Source organism: Scyliorhinus torazame, chromosome 10, assembly GCF_047496885.1.
Source record: "Scyliorhinus torazame isolate Kashiwa2021f chromosome 10, sScyTor2.1, whole genome shotgun sequence".
Lineage (NCBI taxonomy): Eukaryota > Metazoa > Chordata > Chondrichthyes > Carcharhiniformes > Scyliorhinidae > Scyliorhinus > Scyliorhinus torazame.
Window position 1 is genome coordinate 82,149,274 of NC_092716.1, and position 20,542 is coordinate 82,169,815.

The following is a 20,542-nucleotide window of genomic DNA, read 5'->3' on the forward strand; positions in this document are numbered from 1 at the left end:
CTGCCTTCAACCTGGTGAAGAGGGCACTGTACATTAGCAAGGTGTGGTGCGGCATTGTATATCCAGCGAAGCTGAGGGTGACTTACAAGCTCAGGGACTTTTATTTTGGAACGGCGGAGGCAGCGGAGGAGTTTGCGAAAGCAGAAGGACTGTGGCAGAACTGACAAATTGAGGAATGGCCATGTGCCGATGTAACCTCATGACAGTATTTTCTTCTTTTTTGTATCACTGTGTGCGGGTGTAGAGGCTAAAGGAGCCAATGTTGTATATATTTGGACAAGGGAAGGGACGGGACTTTCACTCGAAATGAAGGCTCTTTGGGGTGTAGGTGGATATGCGGGGTTGGTGTGCTAAAAGGGGATCTTTGGGCTTTCCTAGGGCCGGGCAAGGGGGAAAGGGACCCGGGTGGGGGCCTCCACGCTGTGCCAGTGAACGGGAGTGAGGTGGGGGAGGGGCTGCGGCCATCGGAGCCTGGCAGAACAGGGTCCGAGTGGTCTAGCCAGGGTGGAAAGTTGGGGGAAGGAACCGAGGTTGGGAGGAGGAGTTTCACAAGAGGCAGTGGACGGGAGGAGCTGGAGACTTGAGGTGGGGGAGAGAGCTGTGTAAGATTAAGGGTGACTACGGGTAATCCCTGATTCATTTTTGTCATTTGTTTATGTAAACATGCGGGTGGAGGTTTGGGGGTTGGTGGGTAGATGGGATCGTTGTTAGTATGGGGACTGACATATCTTGCTGATTATTGTTTATTGTTGATGGATGTAAATGTGGGAGAAAATGTGAAAAAGGAGGCGAATAAAAAAATTATTAAAAAAGGAAAAGGACAAGGATGGACCTGACATCAAAGTTCTCAACTGGGTGACAGCCAATTTTAATAAGATCAGATATGATTTGGCCAGAGTGAACTGGGAGCAGAAATTTTTAGGTAAATCTGTGACAGAACAGTGGGACACATTCAAGAAAAAAATAGGCAGTACAGGGCCAACATGTTTCAATCAAGAAAAAGGGCGGGACCAATAAATTCAGTGAATCCTGGATATCGAGGGATATACAGCATTGGATAAGAAGAAATGGGGGGCTTATGGCAGATAACGAGAGCTCAAAACAACAGAAGCCCTAGAGGAGTATAGAATGCGCAAGAGGTTACTTAAAACGGGAAGTAGGAGAGCAAAAAGGGGCCATGAAGGGATACTGACAGGTAAAATAAAGGAAAAGCCTAAGTTGTTTTACAAGTAAATTAAGGGTAAAAGGATAACTATCGAAAGAGTAGGGGCCCATTGAGAACCACAGTGGTAGTTTGTGTGTGGAGCTGTAGGTAGGGTTCTAAATGAATACTTTGTGTTGGTATTCCCTAGTGAAAGGACCTGTGTGGGTATAGAAGTGAGGGAGAAGGAATGTGATAAAATTAAAGAAATTAACATAGTCAGAGAGGAGTTTCTGAGTGGTCTGTCATGCTTAAAAGTAGACAAGTATCCAGGGCCAGATGACATGTATCCCAGGCTGCAGAGTGAGGTAAGGGAGAAAATAGCAGGGGCGCTGACAATAATTTTCAATTCCTCCCTGGCTCCAGGAGAGGTGCCAGAGGACTGGAGGATAGCCATTGTGGTACCATTGTTCAAGAAGGGAGGAAGGACTAAACCAGAAAACTACAGGCCAATCAGTCGAACCTCAGTGATGGGGAAACTATTGGAAGCAATTCTGAGAGACAGAATTGATTTGCATTTGGAGACACAGGGATTAATCAAGATCAGTCAGCATGGTTTTGTTAAGGGAAGGTCATGTCTGAATGACTTGATTGCGTTTTTCGAAGAGGTGACCAGGGATGTGCTTCAACGGCCTTAGTTGCACCCGACTTGGTGTCGGGAGGAGGCCACTGAATCTCACGAGATTCGTGACAGTCAAAATGTCTCACAAGATTCAACGGAATCTCATACGTCGCAATCTGGATCCCGCTCTCGCTAGGCGAGATCCAGATCTGAATATTTAAATGAGCATAATTGTTCATTTAAATACCTGGATGCTGGATTCACCCGGCGCCCGGGGATCACTGACTGCACTTGTGAGACTTTGTCAGGGCACCTAGTCCATACAAACGTGGACCAGTCATAACAGAACCTTGGGGCTTCTCCCAGGCCACTGGAGACACCCGGAGGGCCGAGAAAAGGGTGGCATCCTGACACACCCCTGGTGCCGGGGAACTTTGGCACTGCCAGCCCGGCACTGCCAGGGTGCCCGGGTGGAACTATGATGCCTGGATGACACTGCCAGGGTGCCAGACTGGCAGTCCCAGAGTGCTCGGGTGGCCAGGTTGCACTGCCAGGTTGCCAGAATCACTGCTAGGGTGCAAGGCTGGCAGTACCAGTAAACCTGGATGACAGGTTGGCATTGCCAGGGGTTGGGCCCGGGGTCCTTGTAATGTAGAGAGGAGGTGAGTGGATGTTCCCAGGGGCCTCCCGAAGGTTGGGAGGTGTGAGGGGGGGTCACCAAAATGGCAGGGGGAGGGCCTGAAATGGAGCAGGGGAAAGATTGGGGCAGCCTGTGAAAATGGCACTTAGATCTGCGAGGAACCTTTCCTGCTGGAGAGCTTCACTCTAAGTGCGGAATTGGCAGAGAGAATCTCCCGAAGGCCAAAAAATCCGACAAAGTGCCGTTGACTCAAGTCCGTCCCAGATGTGCAGATAATTTGACATAGTCTGCTTGGACTTTTGATAAGGTCCCACATGGCAGACTGATAGCGAAGGTAAAAGCCCATGGAATCCAAGTAAATTTGGCAAATTGGATCCAGAATTGGCTGAGTGGCAGGAGACAGAGGGTGATGGTCGAGGAATGTTTTTTTCATTGGAAGCCTGTGTCCCATGAGGTCCCGCAGGGATCAGTATTGGGTCCCATGCTGTTTGTGGTTTGTATAAATGATTTAGATATGAATGTAAAAAGGTTGATCAGTAAGTTTGCGGATGATACGTAAATTGATGGAGTGGTAAATAGTGAGGAGGATAGCCTTCAATTACAGGAGGAGATAGACGGGCTGGTCAGATGGGGTGATCAATGGAAAATGGAATTCAATCCAGATAAGTGTGAGGTGATGCACATGGGCAGGCCAAACAAAGCAAGGGAATACATGATAAACGACAGGGAATCTGGGAAGCACCAGGGGTCAAACGGACCTTGGTGTGCATGTACACTGGTCTGTTAAGGTAGCAGGGCAGGTAGATCCAGTGGCTAAGAAGGCATATGGTATTCTTGCCTTTACTAGCTGAGGCATAGAGTTTAAGAGCAGGGAGGTAATGCTGGAACTGTATGAAACATCAGTTAGGCCACAGCTGGAGCTGGAAAGCACTGGAATAGCACTGGAAAGGGTGCAAAGGAGATTTATCTGGGCTGTTGCCTGGGCTGAAGAGTTTTAACTATGAAGAGAGATTGGATAGATTGGGGATGTTTTCCTTGGAGCAAAGGAGACTGAGGTGGACATGATTAAGATGTATACAATTATGAGGTGCATAGATAGAATAGACATGAAGAAACTTTTCCCCTTGGTGGAGGAATCAATGACCGGGGGCATAGATTTAAGGTAAGGGGCAGGAGGTTTAGAGGGGATGTGAGGAAATACATTTTTACCCAGAGGGTGGTGGGAGTCTGGAATGCATTACCTGAAAGGGTGCTTGAGGCTCATAGCATTTATGAAATATTTAGATGTGTACCAAGGCATACAAGGCTATGGACCAAGTGCTGGAAAATGGGATTAGAATACTTAGGTAGTTATTTTTGACTGGTGCAGACGTGATGGGCTGAAGGACCTTTGCTGTGCTGTAGACATCTATGACTCTATGCACATTATATCGTCCATACATGCAATATATACTATTGAATATGTAGTTTGTTATGAGGTCTTGACATGCTGCTCATCCCAGGAAATATTAATATTTTAGTTGTGAATTTACCTTGTGAGAGTAACTTGGAATGTCTGGTATCCAGCAATAAATGAAGTGAGTCTTGTAAGGCTCTGTTTGCCTGACCCACCCACACCAACAAGCAAAGCATTACCTCGAGGAGTTCTGATGATACGGGATATCTGTAAGTGAATCCCAAGACTAAGGTTAAAATAATAATCTTATCACCAATTGAAGAAGTGTAGGTACAGATGTCTGAATGATAGGTGAGTTTCAATTGTAAAATATTCAAATATGATTTACACATTCAAACAGTAACATTATGTCACATCATAAAATTCATTTAGTTTTCACTGTGTCAATTGTCATTGGTGTCAATTCCAACAGTGTTAGCACACTTCTATTATTTGCTGCACACTTTTTCCCTCAGATGCTTCTCGGAAAATGATTGCGGTTCAATTTGGCCCAGTGTTGGAAGCCGTGTCTTTAGCTGTCTCAGTCTCCACTCTCTGGAATTGCCTCTCTAAACCCCTCTTTCCTCCTTTGCGACCTACCTTAAAGCCCGCCTCTATTACCAAGCAATTGGTCACCCCCGCCAAACCCCTTGCCTTCCCCCCAACTCCTTAGCTCAGCATCCATTGCAAGATAAAATTCTGCCTCTGTGCTGCTTGTTTCCTATGTTAAATACACTGTAGAAATGCAATTTGATGCATTCAAAATTGTGTTGAAACAATACTGCCACCCTACTTTAAGAAGAATGTCAAGGCATGGAAAGGCAACAGAAGAGATTCAAAAAAGTAAAGTTTTAGTTATGAGACCACAGAAACTGGGGTTCTTCCCGTTATTAAAAGGAGATCTGACAGAGGTGGAAAGTTGGTTCAAGTTTAATAAAGTATGGTGGAGACCAAATATACCCTGAAACCCTGATTGCCTTATAAGGGACCGCAGCTCTGACTGTATATGTATGTCTAATGGGAAATAATTTATATCCAATAAGAGTGAATATAGAATCACAGAAGAATCATAGAATCCCTACAGTGCAAAAGGAGGCCATTCGGTCCATCGAGTCTGCACTGGCCCTTGGACAAAGCGCCCTAGTAAAGCCCACACCTCCACCCTAGTCCCGTAATCCAGTAACCCCACCTAAACCTTTAAGGGGTAATTTATCATAGCCAGTACACCTAACCTGCACATCTTTGGACTGTGGGAGGAAACCAGAGCACCCAGTGGAAACCCACGCAGACACGGGGAGAAAGTGCAAACTCCAAACAGACAGTCACCCGAGGCTGGAATTGAACCCGGGACCCTGAAGCTGTGAGCAGCAGTGCTAACCACTGTGCCACCACTCAGCACGTATACTCAGCCATACCAGTTTAGAGACAGGAGACAGGACTTCATAACCTGCATATCCCTCTTCCCTAGTCCATTGGGGCCAACATGTTTTATCGACCTTCAGAAGAATGTAAATAAATCCCATCTTGGAAGGAGGGGCAGTGGAAGTTTCCATGTTCGAGTTGCAGTCTGACTCGGCCGAAGATGAAATCAAACTAGAATTGCCTCTCACCCCCCTCCCACCTCCTTACACACAGGGAGTTGGGAGGAGAACTTCATGGGTCGCGGTGAAGGCACCATTTCCAGGCTTCAACAGCAATTTGCAAGAGAATATGCTGGCCGGTACAAATGATGTGCCCTCCACTGATATTGCAAATTCTGATGGAGTCAGCCTTGAAGATCAATATGTGAGATCAAATTGCAGTAAATGTCTGTGACCATGTGATGGTATCAAAAAACATTAGCTTAGCAAACCATTCAAACCCTGAAACAAATAACAGATTTAAGTAAGATAAATGACAAGATAGGCAATTTTTAAAAAAAAACTGGTGTTGTCTGAGAATTTATTTTGGTCAGTGCACTTGGAAACTCCCATGATCCTCTTTGAGTAGTGCCATGGGAACTTTTATGTCCATCTGAGAAGATGCGCAGGGCTTCAAATTTAACCTCATCCAAAAGGTGGCACTTTCAACACTGCACGGCACTGAAATGTCGGTCTAGGTTATGTGTCCTCATCTCTGGAGTGGGGCTTGAGTCCACAATTTTTCTCACTCAATGGAGTGAGCCAAAGCTGACACCAAAATACAATATTCCAACCAACTCTAGTTCTCGACTTCCAAAATTGCTATTGGTTTTGGCGATTCACTGTGAACAAATCCAAACTCACAAACATATAATTCACAAGTTTAAAGTTAGGACTGAATTAAGTTGAGAAAATACATGAATCCCACTCTACCTTGACTAGGTGAATCATAGCATCTTCAAAGAAGACCAGGTCCAAGTGCCCCCCTCGTACAGTCTCATTGTAAAGGAACATTAACAGGTTCAACCTCTCTTTCAACATATCTAAAGACTCTATCACCTCATATATTTTGGGCATCTCATCTTCTGTATTCTCCGGTTCTTCTCCTGGAAATAGCAAGATAAAGAACAAACTATTATGTACATTTTACATAGCAAATGTACATTGGGCACATCTAAATAAAGAGATATGTTCGGCATTACCCCATTGATATCTAAATACTAAAATTTTAAAAGTAACTCGGTAAACTGAGCATAGAAAATGTTCGCAGTTTGCAAACGGAACTAATTCCCAAAGGCGGCTGGCAACAATCTGAGGTGAATTTTATGAAAAGTGAGATAGAAAAACAAATGGGAGCACAAATACATCGGCACCCTGTTTATTTCAGGTTTTCAGAAAATAGAAGGGACACAAAAGATAACAGATGGTTAATCTCGGAAGAGCAATTTTGGGTTTTTTGGATTGCTACCAGATCCAGAAAAATTCCAGTCTCTCTGGACCAGTTTTGTAAATTCTCAGCTCCAAAGGGCACTAAATATTAATGCCACAACCGCAAGTTTGCTCAAATGATCTGGGTGAAGGCCAAGAATACAAACAAGAGAAAAAGATAATCAAATGGCACATGCACATCAGGCTCCTGCCACATATGTCCTGGTGACTAGCCTGCAGCAGCATTGGCAATGCTTTCAACAGCTGAGTGCCCTGCCTACCCTCGTCTTCATTAAAGGCTAAGACAGGGACCTAAATGAGGAGAAAATAGGGAAAAAAACAAGATGAATGTTCTCATCGCAAACTTAAGTATCTCAATAAGACAGATATTTTCAAAATCAATATAAGGGTCATTGGGTGCTATCTTCCCAAAAGGGAACAAAATCCCCGAGCGAACGCGTTTAGCCACGTGTTTCCCAGCACTCGCAGTGCCGAGAAACACATGGGCCCTGCGCGGAGGAAAGAAGGCCCCCACGGAACCAGCCTGCCCCCCGATTGGTAGGCCCCGATCACGGGCCAGGCCAGGACACCGTGGGGGCCCCCCCTGGTGTAGGATCCCTCTGCCCCCCCCCCCCCCCACAGGACAGCCCCCGCACACTTACCTGCCAGGTCCCGCCGTGTGTGAGGTGAGTAATTCACGCCGGCGGGACTGGGCAAAACTTGTCAGCCACTTGGCCCATTGGGGCCCGGAGAGTCGCAAGGAGGGCCGCTGTCAACGGTCCGCAACCGGCGTAGCGGGAATCCCGCTCGAGCCCGAAAAATGGCTCCGGAGAGTAGGGGTGGCGGGGCGGGATTTGCGCCTCCCCCCGGGGATTCTCCGACCCGGCGCAGGGTCGAAGAATCCCAGCCATGGATATTCAATGTTACTCATGCTGAATAAGGGGCTTAAACGGTGAACATGTGGGCGAGGCCTCACAAAGCCCCGTTTTTTACAATGGGGAGCTTTGCTTGCCGGAACTCCCCGTTGTAGCGAGAGATCGGGACACCATTTCTAAATGGCGTACCAATCTTCGGGACCCACAAAAAAGTCCCCACCTCTCCCCAGCCTGAATGCAACATGGGAGTGTCCCCCGGCCCCTCAACACCCATGGTGAGCAACCCCTGCCCAATTATGCATGCGTATAAAATGGCAGCTTGGCACCTCGGCAGTGCCAACCTAGCAATGCCCGCACCAGCTGGCATTGGCAACTGGTACCCAGGTGGCACCAGCAGTGGCAGCGCACCACCTAAGGGCATGCAGCTGGGGGCCTCTGAACCCCTTGGAGATCCCCATGAGTGCGGTTCCATCTGGTCCCCATTTGCAGGGACCAGTACCAAACGGCGCTCACCCGAGGTCCCCGAGACGAAGGGATTGAATCCCAAAGCCTCAGGTACCTCGGGAATCTGCCTCGCTCTAATATGCAGATTTTCCAAAAACCGATCTCGTCCATTGTAGGTGGGATTCCCTTTGCAACGTCTCACGAGATTGCGTTGAATCTCGTGAGGGGTTGCGAGCCAGGTGGATTCCGGGAGGGGAGTCTCCGGTTTTCACCGGCCATGCTGTACCGCAGCAAGTTACCTTTCCGGCACAGCGTGGCCAGAAGATCGTGCCCATAATTGCTTTGACAAATATGGTCAATTACATGAGTTCAAAATTCATATATCCAGATTTAATATCTTGACTGTGTGGTACATTCTGTGTAACAATAATGTCCAGACCTGTGGCTTCAGGTGGATCACGCAAGAAATCTACAAAGAGGTCTTCATTCTCCACACTGATAACACTCTTGATTTCTTGTCCAAGTTCTTCAGCGACAACATGGATTAATGTTTTATCAAACCATTGACAATCTTCAGAGTTTGTAAAGCGATCGGCCACCACTCGTGTACATTCATGTCTCCAGAGCTTCAGAAGAATCTATTTAAAACAGTATTTGCAATAAAATCAGGATTAATACAGAAATACTTTACATTTATTGCCATTTATAACTGAAATGGTTTCCATATTTTCTTTGACAAACAACCATATCTACTGCAATCACAGGTCAATATGCATGAACAGTCCTAAGGTTAAGGGCATGGCAAGATCATTAGGCTGATACATAATCAAATGCTACCAAAGCACAGAGAAGCAGTGAGCACTAGTCAAGAAATCACAAGATCACAATGCTTAAGTTTGTATTGTCCAATTCCTAATTAAGTCTAGCATATATTGGTTGAAGCTCTCAACTTGTGCATTCACTAACCCACAATTTCCCTCCATTCATTTTAATGGACTGTAAATATGTGATCGAGCAGGCATTAAACAAAAAACCCTGACCCCCCCGACCCTTCGTGCAGAGTTCCCGCCGGCAGCTACCAGGTGTGAACGGCGCCGGCGGGTCTCTGCCGTTTCTGCGTGGCCGCTCGGCCCATCAAGGCCGGAGAATCGGCAGCCCGGCCACGGACAGCGGCCCACGACCGGCGCCGCGCCAAACGCACTGGCGCAAATGGCGCCGATTCTCCGCTCCTCGGAGAATCGCCTGCCAGCGTCGGACCGGCGCTGCGGGTAAAAATGGCGCGAACAGCGATACTCCCATACGACGCAGCATGGGAGACTCGCGCCCCATGTTCCCACCGGCAGCGCACCCCCGCCCACGGGTTTCCCGTCAGAGTGGGGTGGTTTCAATTGGCAGTCCTATTGACAAGCAGTGGGAGTACTGAATCCCACCACCAGCGAACAGTGCGCCGTCGAGAAACATGGTAAAAATGATGCGCACCTTCACGTGTAGTGATTGCTCATACCGCCAAAGAAAATATAGGATAAGATTTTCACATCCTGTTCGGACGTGCACCAAAACCTGCATTCCCTCAATTCCAACTATACCAGAGACGGTAGTGACTTTTTATATTTTTATTTCTTGAATATAAATTTAGAGTACTCAATTATTTTTTTTCCAATTAAGGGGCAATTTAGCGTGGCCAATCCACCTACCCTGCACATCCTTTTGGGTTATATACAGAGAATGTGCAAACTCCACATGTCAAGTGACCCGGGGCCAGAATCGAACCTGGGTCCTCGGCGCCGTGAGACAGCAGTGCTAACCACTGCACCACCGTGCTGCCCTCGAGTGACATTTTATAACGTATTTCTCAGATAAGACACCTGCTTGTACCATTGCAGGATCCAGTCAAAAAACTTTTGACCCCCAAAAAAGGAAAAAGAAATCCAAAAGTAATTTGCTAAGACATTGGGCGCGGTTCTCCAAAACAATTTCTAAGTGTTGTCGTGAGTGGGAACTGTAGCAAGCTTCCCGGCGCTTGGCCCAGCAAGGCTGGCAACCCTATTCAATGTTAATTTGTTCCACTTAATGAGACTTTCCGGGTTTCACGGCGCAAATGAAGGCTCACCAGCTGATTCACCGGCACGTGCTCGCCAGCAGCCCCCCCGCTAACAAGGTTGAGCAGCACTTAGCTCAGCCAACCCCAGCCAGCTTGCAACAATGCCGCCCAGGAGACCAGCCCCAAGATTCAGGGATGCAGAACTGGGGAGGCTGCTAGATGCTGTGGAGGCCAGGAGGGATGTGCATTTCCCCCAAGAGTCCAGCACATTCAGCCATAGGGCAGCCAGTGCCGCCTGGGTCAAGGTGGTGGCGGCAGTGAGCTTGGGGAGTGTGACCAGGAGAACTGCCCTCCAGTGCAGGAACAAGGTCAAAGACCTACACAGGGCAGCACGAGTGAGTAGACACCAACGCCAGCCCCCCCTTCAAGACCTCCCCCCACCCCCCCCCCAACAGGAGAGTCCATCCCCTCCCCTTTCAATCCCCCCAACACTTCCTCCACCCTCATCTGTGGTGATGTGCATCAATGCAAATGCATGTAGGCTAGCTAGGCACTAGTGGGAGCACCAGAAACATCACACACACACACTCAACCAATAGATCAGTTAGATAGGAGACGACCAATGGACATTCACGATACACAAGGAGGTGACACGACCACAGGGGGGCATTACACCAACCCATATATAAAGGGCACCACACACACGATCTGCCTCTTTCCAGTGGAGACAGTGAATGAATACAGACACAGGGTTGATTCAATATTACACCCACCACGTGGATTGCAGCAACTGGTTAGTCAGTCTGGGTAGCTATAGTAGGATTAGCAGTAGTGTCTAACCCGAGTAATAGAAGTGTAAATAGTTTAATAAACGTGTTGAAGTTATCTCCACGTCTGAACCTTCCTTTGTCAAGTGCACCACATGGAAGCCGCTTATGTTACACCTACAACATAACAAATCACCGTCCCCCTTCAAATCCCCCCAAACATTCCTTCACAATCCCCCTCCCACCACTGTGAATAACGCGTGTTGCTAATGATGCCGTCTCTGTCTCTCCTCAGGAAAAGCTCTATCACAATCGCCAGGAGAGGGGCCCAGACTGGTGTGTCAGACATCAGGATCCTCACCACCTTCGAGGAGTGTGCCCTGGAGGTGAGCAGTGTGGCCGAGGACTGGGCGGTCACCAACGCGGAGGCTGGCAGAACGCGCAAAGGTGAGAAACCACCAGGCCCCACCCGGAGGATCTATCAAACGTGAGTTGTTTTTGCCTTACTGACTGACCCATCCCTCTCACTGACCGCATGTCCAATCTCCCATAGATCCTCCAGCTGAAGGCGCCGGACCTCCCGGGCGGTACCCTGTCCAGCCTCCCAAGAGATCACCTCGGAGGAGAGCTCCGAGGATGCCACCATACTAGCCACATTACAGTTATCATCACATCTTCCACCAGCACAGATACATGCATCTCGGGAGGACATGTTAGTGGTCAGGCTTCTGGGGCACAATCTGGTGAGCACCACACTGCTGCTGATGTTCATCAGATGGAGGCAGGAACCCGCAGGCAAGACAGCAGTCGGAGGGCCGCTGGATCCCAGGACCCAGCTGGGTCCCAGCCTTTTGCTGAGCCTGTGAAAGAGGTCTTGCCGGAGCTGATGGAGATTCAGGGTGCGGCCAGGACATTCAGAGGGAGATGTCAGCATCACGGCAGCAGATCCATAGTCGCTTGGAGAAGTCCTAGAGGCAGGAGATATAGCACACGGGACAGGGCAGCACAATCGGGAGGGTGGGGAATTGTCAAACACAATAAACATCTTTGTGTACAACTAGGATGGTGCCTCTGTCACTTTCTTCTGCAATACGGGTTGACCTCTGAACCTTTAGCCCATCTCTCCAGGCATCTGCCCCTCCCCGTGGCACTCACCCACCCTCCGACCTTGGACATGTTCCCGGAGCTGTGTTCCATCCCCTGGGTTTTCGGATGTTGGCTGCTGCGTGTGTGGTGTTGCCTCCCACAGCGTTCAAGCACAGTGTCCAGGCATCGGGGTCTGATTGGGATGCTAGGCAATGACTCCCACATGCTACATGCCCGTCCACCCACAGGGATCCACAATTGCCAATTCCCTATTAGCGATAGCCTTCAGCCGTATGGCCAGAGAGCTCGGCAGTCGGTGGGGGTTCTGGGTGATCGGTGGGGCAGACATGCAGGGACAAGGGTTGCCCCAGGAACAGGTACACACGATCTAGGGGTTGGCATGATGGTGCCACATGGAATTGCCCCACGGTTGCCCCCCCCCAGCGCCCCTCCACCTTCCCATGGCGGCCCACCCCTGCGAGTCCCCCACCCCCACTGAGGATCCCCACCCTGACGCGGTTCTCATTTTCTGTCTCTCCCGCTATTCACCGGCCTCGATTCGCTTGAGCGAGAACGTAACAAGGCCAGAGAATCGCACCCATTAGTTCGAAGGGAATATTTTACATATAACTATTAGATGCAAAAAATCCCCAAAATCCTGGACAGCACATAGTGATCATTATTCCACATGCATATACAGAGAAGACCAGCAAATATTCACACAATTGGTTCGGATTGTAATTAATGTGGTTGGCTTCTCACATCATACAGAAAATGAAAGGATACCGAAGAGAGTAGGGAAACTCAGCAGAATAGCATACCAGTATAAAGCCACGAACATATGGTCCCATGGTGTATGCCCTCCTCCACAATTCAACTAAGGATTCTTACATCATGCCATGACTCACGACATAACAAACCTCACTCCTCCCCATCCAAGTCAGAGGCACCATTTAGGCCCCGCCATTATTCAAAAACCTAAACCATTTTCCCCCAACTAAACCCCACCAACTCGGAGAAAAAGAATCGTCAAGACACCCATCAACGGGATAACTCAGAGAGCGATACAACACTCCTCCTCCCGACAAGATAAGGGAAGCCTTCCTGAAAACAAATCAAAACCGGTTTCAGCGCCTCTCCCATCCAGATAGAGAAAGGGAATCCCAGAAAGAGAGGAACACCAGAATCAGCCCCAAAGATTCTTACAGCGTATCGAGACTCGCAAAACAACAAACCTCACTCCTCTCTAGCCAAATCGGAGGCACCGTTCAGGCCCCACCCTCACTGGTAAGTTTAAACTACTCTTCATCAAGTCAACCCCATCAACAAGGAGAAGAAGAATCATCAAGACACCCAACAACAATTGGGAAAAATACAATTCTCTTCCTCTCAACTGGATAAGGGACACAACCCTCAGGATGAAATATAACAAATCAGAGCCCGTATGAGCACCTCAAATAAAGAAGAGAAACCGCAGAGAGAGGGGAACATCAGGATTAGCTAAAGATATCCGACATGCCCTAACAACGTACACTTTCGCAGAAAGGATACCAGCAACAGCATAACCTCATAAAAAACAGGACACTGCCCCCTCCAGGGGAGCCCTGGCCTCAAGAAGAAAGATAGTCTGGATGTCCCGATACAAGACTACTTGGGGGAGGGAGGCTTACTCCTCCATCCAGCCTAATCCCTAACCAAAGAATCTAGCCTAATCTCCAACCAAATCACTGACAATGCTTAACCAGAGCACTCAGACTCATTCTCAGGCCCCGCAACCAGCAGGATACTACATCCCTAGGGATACCAAATCTCAAGGAGAGCCCAGAAGCCCAAAAAAGAGGACATCTCAGGGAAGCGAGGCCTACTTCCCTCTCAACATACCCGTACCTGACCCAGATAAACTTAGTTCCTACTGCCCTAATTTAGGATCAACGACATGCTTGAATTGGGGCCAATAGGCCAAGGATACTCACACCACTCTTAGAATTCACCATGGCTGGACGTGTACCAGTACATGTTTACCCCCACTCCAACAACACCAGGGGCGAGATTCTCCGACCCCCCGCCGGGTCAGAGAATCGCCGGGGGCTGGCGTGAATCCCGCCCCCGCCGGTTGCCGAATTCTCCGGCACCGGAGATTCGGCGGGGGGGGGGGGGGGGGGGGGGAAATCGCGCCGGTTGGTGGCCCCCCCCCCCGCGCGTTTCTCCGGCCCGGATTGGCCGAAGTCCCACTGCTAGGATGCCTGTCCCGCCGCCGTGGATTAAACCACCTCTCTTACCGGCGGTACAACGTGGCGCGGGCGGGCTCCGGGGTCCTGGGGCGATCTGGCCCCGGAGGGTGCCCCCATGTTGGCCTGGCCCGCGATCGGGGCCCACCGATCCGCAGGCGGGCCTGTGCCGTGGGGGCACTCTTTTCCTTCCGCCTTCGCCACGGTCTCCACCATGGCGGAGGCGGAAGAGACTCCCTCCACGGCGCATGCGCGTGATGCCGTGAGCGGCCGTTAACACTCCCGCGCATGCGCCGCCCGGAGATGTCATTTCCGCACCAGCTGGCGGGGCACCAAAGGCCTTTTCCGCCAGCTGGCGGGACGGAAATCAGTCCAACCAGTCCCCCTATAGGTTGGGGCTCGGCCCCCCAAGATGCAGAGGATTCCGCACCTTTGGGGCGGCGCAATGCCCGACTGATTTGCGCCGTTTTCGGCGCCGGTCGGCGGACATCGCGCCGATACCGGGGAATTTCGCCCCCAGCCTTTTCCAGGATACATGGGGCAGGATTCTCCCAGCCCTGCCCCCCCCCCCCCCAGGGAGCCATATATAAGCGAATGTTCAGTGGGCAGTGTGCAGTGAGCACACTTCTCGGCAGCTGTCTGGTTCTCTGCTATTAAAGCCTTTGTATTACCAATCATCTCTCTCGAGTTGTAATTGAGGGTATCTCTGTTCCTTCATATTATGTTCCCTAATCAAGTCTGCCTCATTACACATCACCAAACCCAGAATGACCTGTTCCATAGTGGGTTCTACCACAAGCTGCGCAAAAAAGATTATTTCACAGACATTCCGCAAATTCCTTTTCTTGGGACCCGCTACCAACCAGATTTTTCCAGTCCACATACATACTGAAGTCTCCATGATTATTGCCTTTCTTTCTGCCTTTTCTATTTCCTGATTTTTTTTCTGCCCCACATCCTGACTACTGCTAGGGGGCCTGTTTATAACCCATCAGGGTCTTTTTTCCTTTGCGATTTCTCAACTCTACCCACACATATTCTATGCCTTCCAAACCTATATCGCTTCTTGCTATCGATTTAACTTCATTTCATACTAACAAGGCAATCCTGCCCCTCTGTGCATCTGCCTGTCCTTTCGATAGGACACATATCCTTGGATATTTAGATCCCAGTCCTGATCTCCTTGCAGCCACGTTCCTGTGATGCCCATAAAAGCCACACATTTACCTCCCTGATCTTTTTTTTATAAATTTAGAGTAGCCAATTATTTTTCTTTTCCAATTAAGGGGCAATTTATTGTGGCCAATCCACCTAACCGGCACATCTTTGGGTTGTGGGGGTGAAACCCACACAGACATGGGGAGAATGTGCAAACTCCACACGGACAGTGACCCAGGGCCGGGATTCGAACCCGGGTCCTCAGCGCCGCAGTCCCAGTGCTAACCACTGCGCCACGTGCTGCCCCTATCTCCCTAATCTTATTGACCCTGTGCCAATTAGCTCATGGCTCAGGTAGTAATCCAGAGATTACCTTTTTGATTCTGCTTTTTAATTTAATCCCTAGCTCCTAATATTCCTTCAGCAGAATCTGCACCGATGTTCTACCTATGTCATTGGTACCGACGTGGACCACAACAACTGGATCTTTACCCTCCCACTCCAAGTTCTTCTGCAGCCCAGAAGAGATATCCCAAACCCAAACACCAGGTAGGCAATACAACATTCGGGACTCTTCATTCTGGTCACAAGGAATAGTGTATATACCCCGAACAATACCATCTCTGATGAGGACAACATTTCTTTTCTCTCCCCGCACTTGAATGGCTCCCTGTACCATGGTGTTGTGGTCAGTTTGTTCATCCTCCCCTCGGGCAGCACGGTAGCATAGTGGATAGCACAATTGCTTCACAGCTCCAGGGTCCCAGGTTCGATTCCTGGCTTGGGTCAACTGTCTGTGCGGAGTCTGCACGTCCTCCCCGTGTGTGCGTGGGTTTCCTCCGGGTGCTCCGGTTTCCTCCCACAGTCCAAAGATGTGCAGGTTAGGTGGATTGGCCATGTTAAATTGTCCTTAGTGTCCAAAATTGCCCTTAGTGTTGGGTGTGGTTACTGGGTTAAGGGGTTATGGGGACAGGGTGGAGGTGTGGGCCTCGGTAGGGTGCTCTTTCCAAGAGCCGGTGCAGACTCGATGGGCCGAATGGCCTCCTTCTGCACTGTAAATTCTATGAAAGTCCCTGCGCTCATCCACATAGGGAGCAAGAATCTCAAACCTATTGGACAAGGACAAGGGCTGAGGTTCCTGCAACCCTACCTCCTGGATCCTTGTACCTACCTCACTCATAGTCACACCCTCCTGTGTTGCTCTTTTTAACTGGATACTGATATGACAGTTATTAATGATGATATTGCTTTTCAGAGTCACCACATATCAAATGATACCACCACAAGGTTTTACCAGATATCGATCAAAGACCAAACAACCAGTTAGTTAGTTCAAGTTCAATGATAGTTTATTTACACACAAGAATTACTTCGACATGCAACATAAAACACTACAAGCTAAATTACACCTAACACTACAACAACCTGTACTTAACTTCAGGCACCCGGCTTTATGCAGAGGAACAAGGCCTTTCTTCGGATCTTGCGTGGTTAGGTTTGGAGAAGTGACTTCATTTCTGCTGGGCTCATCCGTCTGGTAGCGATCGTTGGTCTTGAACTTGTCTTCGGGTCATGATGCTACACTTGGTTTTTGGCGTAGGTTGGGGCCAAGAGAGACCGAGCTCCGGGGCCAAGAGAGACCAAACACATAGCAGTGTCTCGCTTTATCCTTCTGGGGTTTCGCGCTCTTTTGGGCGGTCCTTAGCTTTGGACCCAATAATTCGTCAGGCTTCGATTACTGCCTTCGATTTTGGCCAATAAAGGGGCGGGTGCCTTGATGGCGGGGCGTGTCCTGAGCGGTCATTGACCTTGGCTTTTTGGGCTCCCTGAGCAAAGGGAGTGGCGACGATGAGTCTGTTTCTGTACCTGTTACCTGAGTACAGATCTTTTGTTCTGGGGAAATGGGCCATTAGAATGCAAAGTAGCTGGGGGTTTCGATAGCGTCTAGTTATCTGAGTTGCCGATATACATAAGCTCTGAGTGTCTGAGTCCTGGGTTGACCATATTTCCCATGGCCCTTTGCAGGTGGCCATATTTCCTGGGATCCTTTGTAAGTGGCCATCCCAGATGGCTACACCTGGCCCTGACCATTGGCCAAATTCAAGGTAGTCAATCTAAGGGGTGTGACTGTCTCTTGAAACACAGCGTCCAGGTAACTCGCCCCCTCCCTGATGTGTCGCAGCGTCCAAAGCTCAGATTCCAGCTCATCAACTCTGAGTCGAAGTTCCTCAAGCAACCAAAAGTTGCAACAGATGTATTCATGAGGAACCACAATAGAATCCACCAGCTCCCACGTCATGCGGGTACAACAAATCTCCTGGCCCTGCATCACTATATTATTTAATTCATTTTTAATGTGTTTTTTATTTCCAGCTGGTTTTTATTTTTTGTAATCTGTAAAATATTTCTACTTTTTACCTTTAGAATCATAGAATTTACAGTGTACAAGGAGGCCATTCGGCCCATCGAGTCAGCACTGGCTCTTGGGAAGAGCACCCAACTTAATCCCATGCCTCCACCCGATCCCCGTAACCTTTTGGACACTAAGTGGCAATTTAGCATGGCCAATCCACCTAACCTGCGCATCTTTGGACTGTGGGAGGAAACCGGAGCACCTGGAGGAAATCCACGCTCACACGGGGAGGATGTGCAGACTCTGCACAGACAGTGACCCAAGCTGGAATCGAGGCCAGAATTGAAATCAGGACCCTGGAACTGTGAGGCCGCAGTGCTAACCACTGTGCCGCCCATTTAATCTGAAAGTAAATTAGCAGTTACTTACCAGTCAATGGACTTACTATTTTCCTATGATGCCACGCTTTGATTCTCCCACTCTGTTTATGGTGAGCTCCTCGCCCTCTCCTCTGCTCTTTAACTGGCCAGGTTTGCCTCTCCCCGCACAATTACTCACTCTGAAGCTCCTCTCCCTTTTCCTGCCATTTTAACTGGCCGGGACAACCTCTCTCCATGCTATTTCTCGCTCTGAATTTCTTCACCATTTTCTTGCTGTCCGAGTCTGCCTCTTTCCACACCGCCAGGCTGCCCAGGTGGCTCTGCCAGGGTGCCAGGCTGGCAGTGTCAAGATGCACCAGCAGTTCCACGGTGCCAGCCTGATCAGAGGCCCACCACCTGGTGGCCTGTGATCACCTGGGAGACCCCCCCAAGTGCCAGTAAGCTTGGTCCCCCTTTGTGGCGTCAAGTGCTGAACACCGCCTGGCGGGCTTCTCCTCGGTGAGACTGATCGATGCCGGGTGGCCGTTTGATCTGGCATCAGCACTGCTAAGTGGGTTTTTAAAATCAATTAACCATGCGAAACTGGACCCTGCCCCAGTCGCACAATATCTCGGGAGATCTGGTTAGATCGCGAGGCGTAACGGCTGTCGGCTGTTAGGGAAGGCAGTGGCATAGTGGTATTGGCACTGGACTAGTAATCCAGAGACCCAGGATGATGATCTGGGGATCCGGGTTCGAACCCCATCATGGCAGGTGATGGAATTTAAAACAATAAAATATCTGGAATTAAAAGTCTAATGATGACCATGAAGCCATTGTCGATTATCGTAAAAACCCGTCTGGTTCACTAATGTCCTTCAGGGAAGGAAATCTGCCATCCTTTTCTGGTCTGGCCTACAGCAATGTGGTTGACTCTTAAATGCCCTCAGAAATGGCCGGGCAAGCCACTCAGTTGTATTCAACCGCGACGAAAACACAAAAAAGGAATGAAACTGGACGGATCACCCGGCCTTGAACCAGGCACTGGAAACGACAATGGCAAACCCAGCCCTGTTGACCCTGCAAAGTCCTCCTTACTAACATCTGGGGCTGTGCCAATGTTGGGAGAGCTATCTCACAGACTAGTTAAGCAACAGCCTGACATAGTCATACTCCCAGAATCATACGTTACAGACAATGTCCCAGGCACCACTATCACCATTCCTGGGTATGTCCTGTCTCACCAGCAAGACAGAGTCAGCAGAGGTGGTGCAGCACGGTGATATACAGTCGGGAGGTAGTTGCCCTGGGAGTCCTCAACATCAACTCTGGACCGCATAAAGTCTCATAGCTACAGGTTAAACATGGGCAATGAAACCTCCTGCTGATTACCACATTCCGGCCACCATCAGCTAATGAATCAGCACTCCTCCATGTTGAACACCACTTGGAGGAAGCAGTAAGGGTGGCAAAGGCGCAGAATATGCTTTGGGTGGGGGATTTCAATGTCCATCACCAAGAGTGGCTCGGTAATACCGCCACAGACCGAGCTGGCTGGGTCCTAAAGGACATAGCTGCTAGACTGGGACTGCAGCAGGTGGTGAGGGAACCAACAAGTGGGAAAAACATACTTGACCTCATCCTCACTGTCATGATATTCAAACACACACATCATGATAGACACACCAACAGACAAATCAGAACACACAACACCACAACCAATGACAGAAAGATATAAAAGCACAGACACGACCCCCGGTGGTCAGTATTAGCTGCAGAGAAGAACCAGGACACATTGGTTACCAAACACACTCAGGGAGACAGCACGTGCAGAGTATCCAGAACAAACTGTATTATAAGAGTTATAATAAAATAGAGTTGTACCACATACAACTGTGTTGGCTCATCTGTGCACCAGAGCACCCAACACCACATGGTACAGGAGTGGATCGATACCTGCCGGCATACCTCAGTGTACACAGACAACCAGCGGCAGACGATGCAAGTCTGCCATGCTCACGTGAACAGCAAGAAGGCTATAACAGCCTACCATGCTCCACTACACAGCAGCATGAACATGACGGTCTCTCATGCTACAATGAAGGGCACAGCGCTGAAGACTGTTCAAGCCCAACTGAAGACAAGCCAAAGGAATCGCCTCGTCCAAGCCCGAAGAAAAAAGGTTTATGCGCTGACCTTCAGGATCATTATAGCCGAACAGAGATTAATAATGCTGCACGGCCACAGAAGGATGCTGAGGATTTGCTAACGAAATTAATTGAATGTTTAACTTGCAAGGAGCAGACTGAGAATTGCCAGTGTTTTAGTACGGATCGAAAAAATGGACAAGACATTGATCCTCAGGTAATGGAAATAACACAACCTGAATCATATCTACAGCAGGGACAAATGTCTCCCTTCAACACAACACCGCAAAATCCCAACTTCGGAGACCAGCAGTTAGTCAGTAATGACTCTTCAAACCTTGAGGGGAACATTAATTGCATTGAACCTATACACGCTCCACTGATTATTGAGCAGAACATTGGAGCAAGAATCCTGAGG

At 49.1% G+C, this 20,542-nt stretch overlaps 1 protein-coding gene across 1 annotated transcript in view; it reads right to left on the reverse strand.

Annotated features, from left to right (window-relative positions):
• The window catches only part of LOC140430228 (dynein axonemal heavy chain 5-like), a 502,949-nt gene that overhangs the window by 197,985 nt on the left and 284,422 nt on the right, over positions 1-20,542 (reverse strand). Inside the window, exons 51-53 of the mRNA XM_072517658.1 lie at positions 8,425-8,623; positions 6,172-6,344; positions 3,936-4,066 (exon numbers count right to left, since the gene is read on the reverse strand). Of these exons, the coding sequence (XP_072373759.1) occupies positions 3,936-4,066; positions 6,172-6,344; positions 8,425-8,623 (503 nt within the window). The remainder of the gene's footprint in view (positions 1-3,935; positions 4,067-6,171; positions 6,345-8,424; positions 8,624-20,542) is intronic.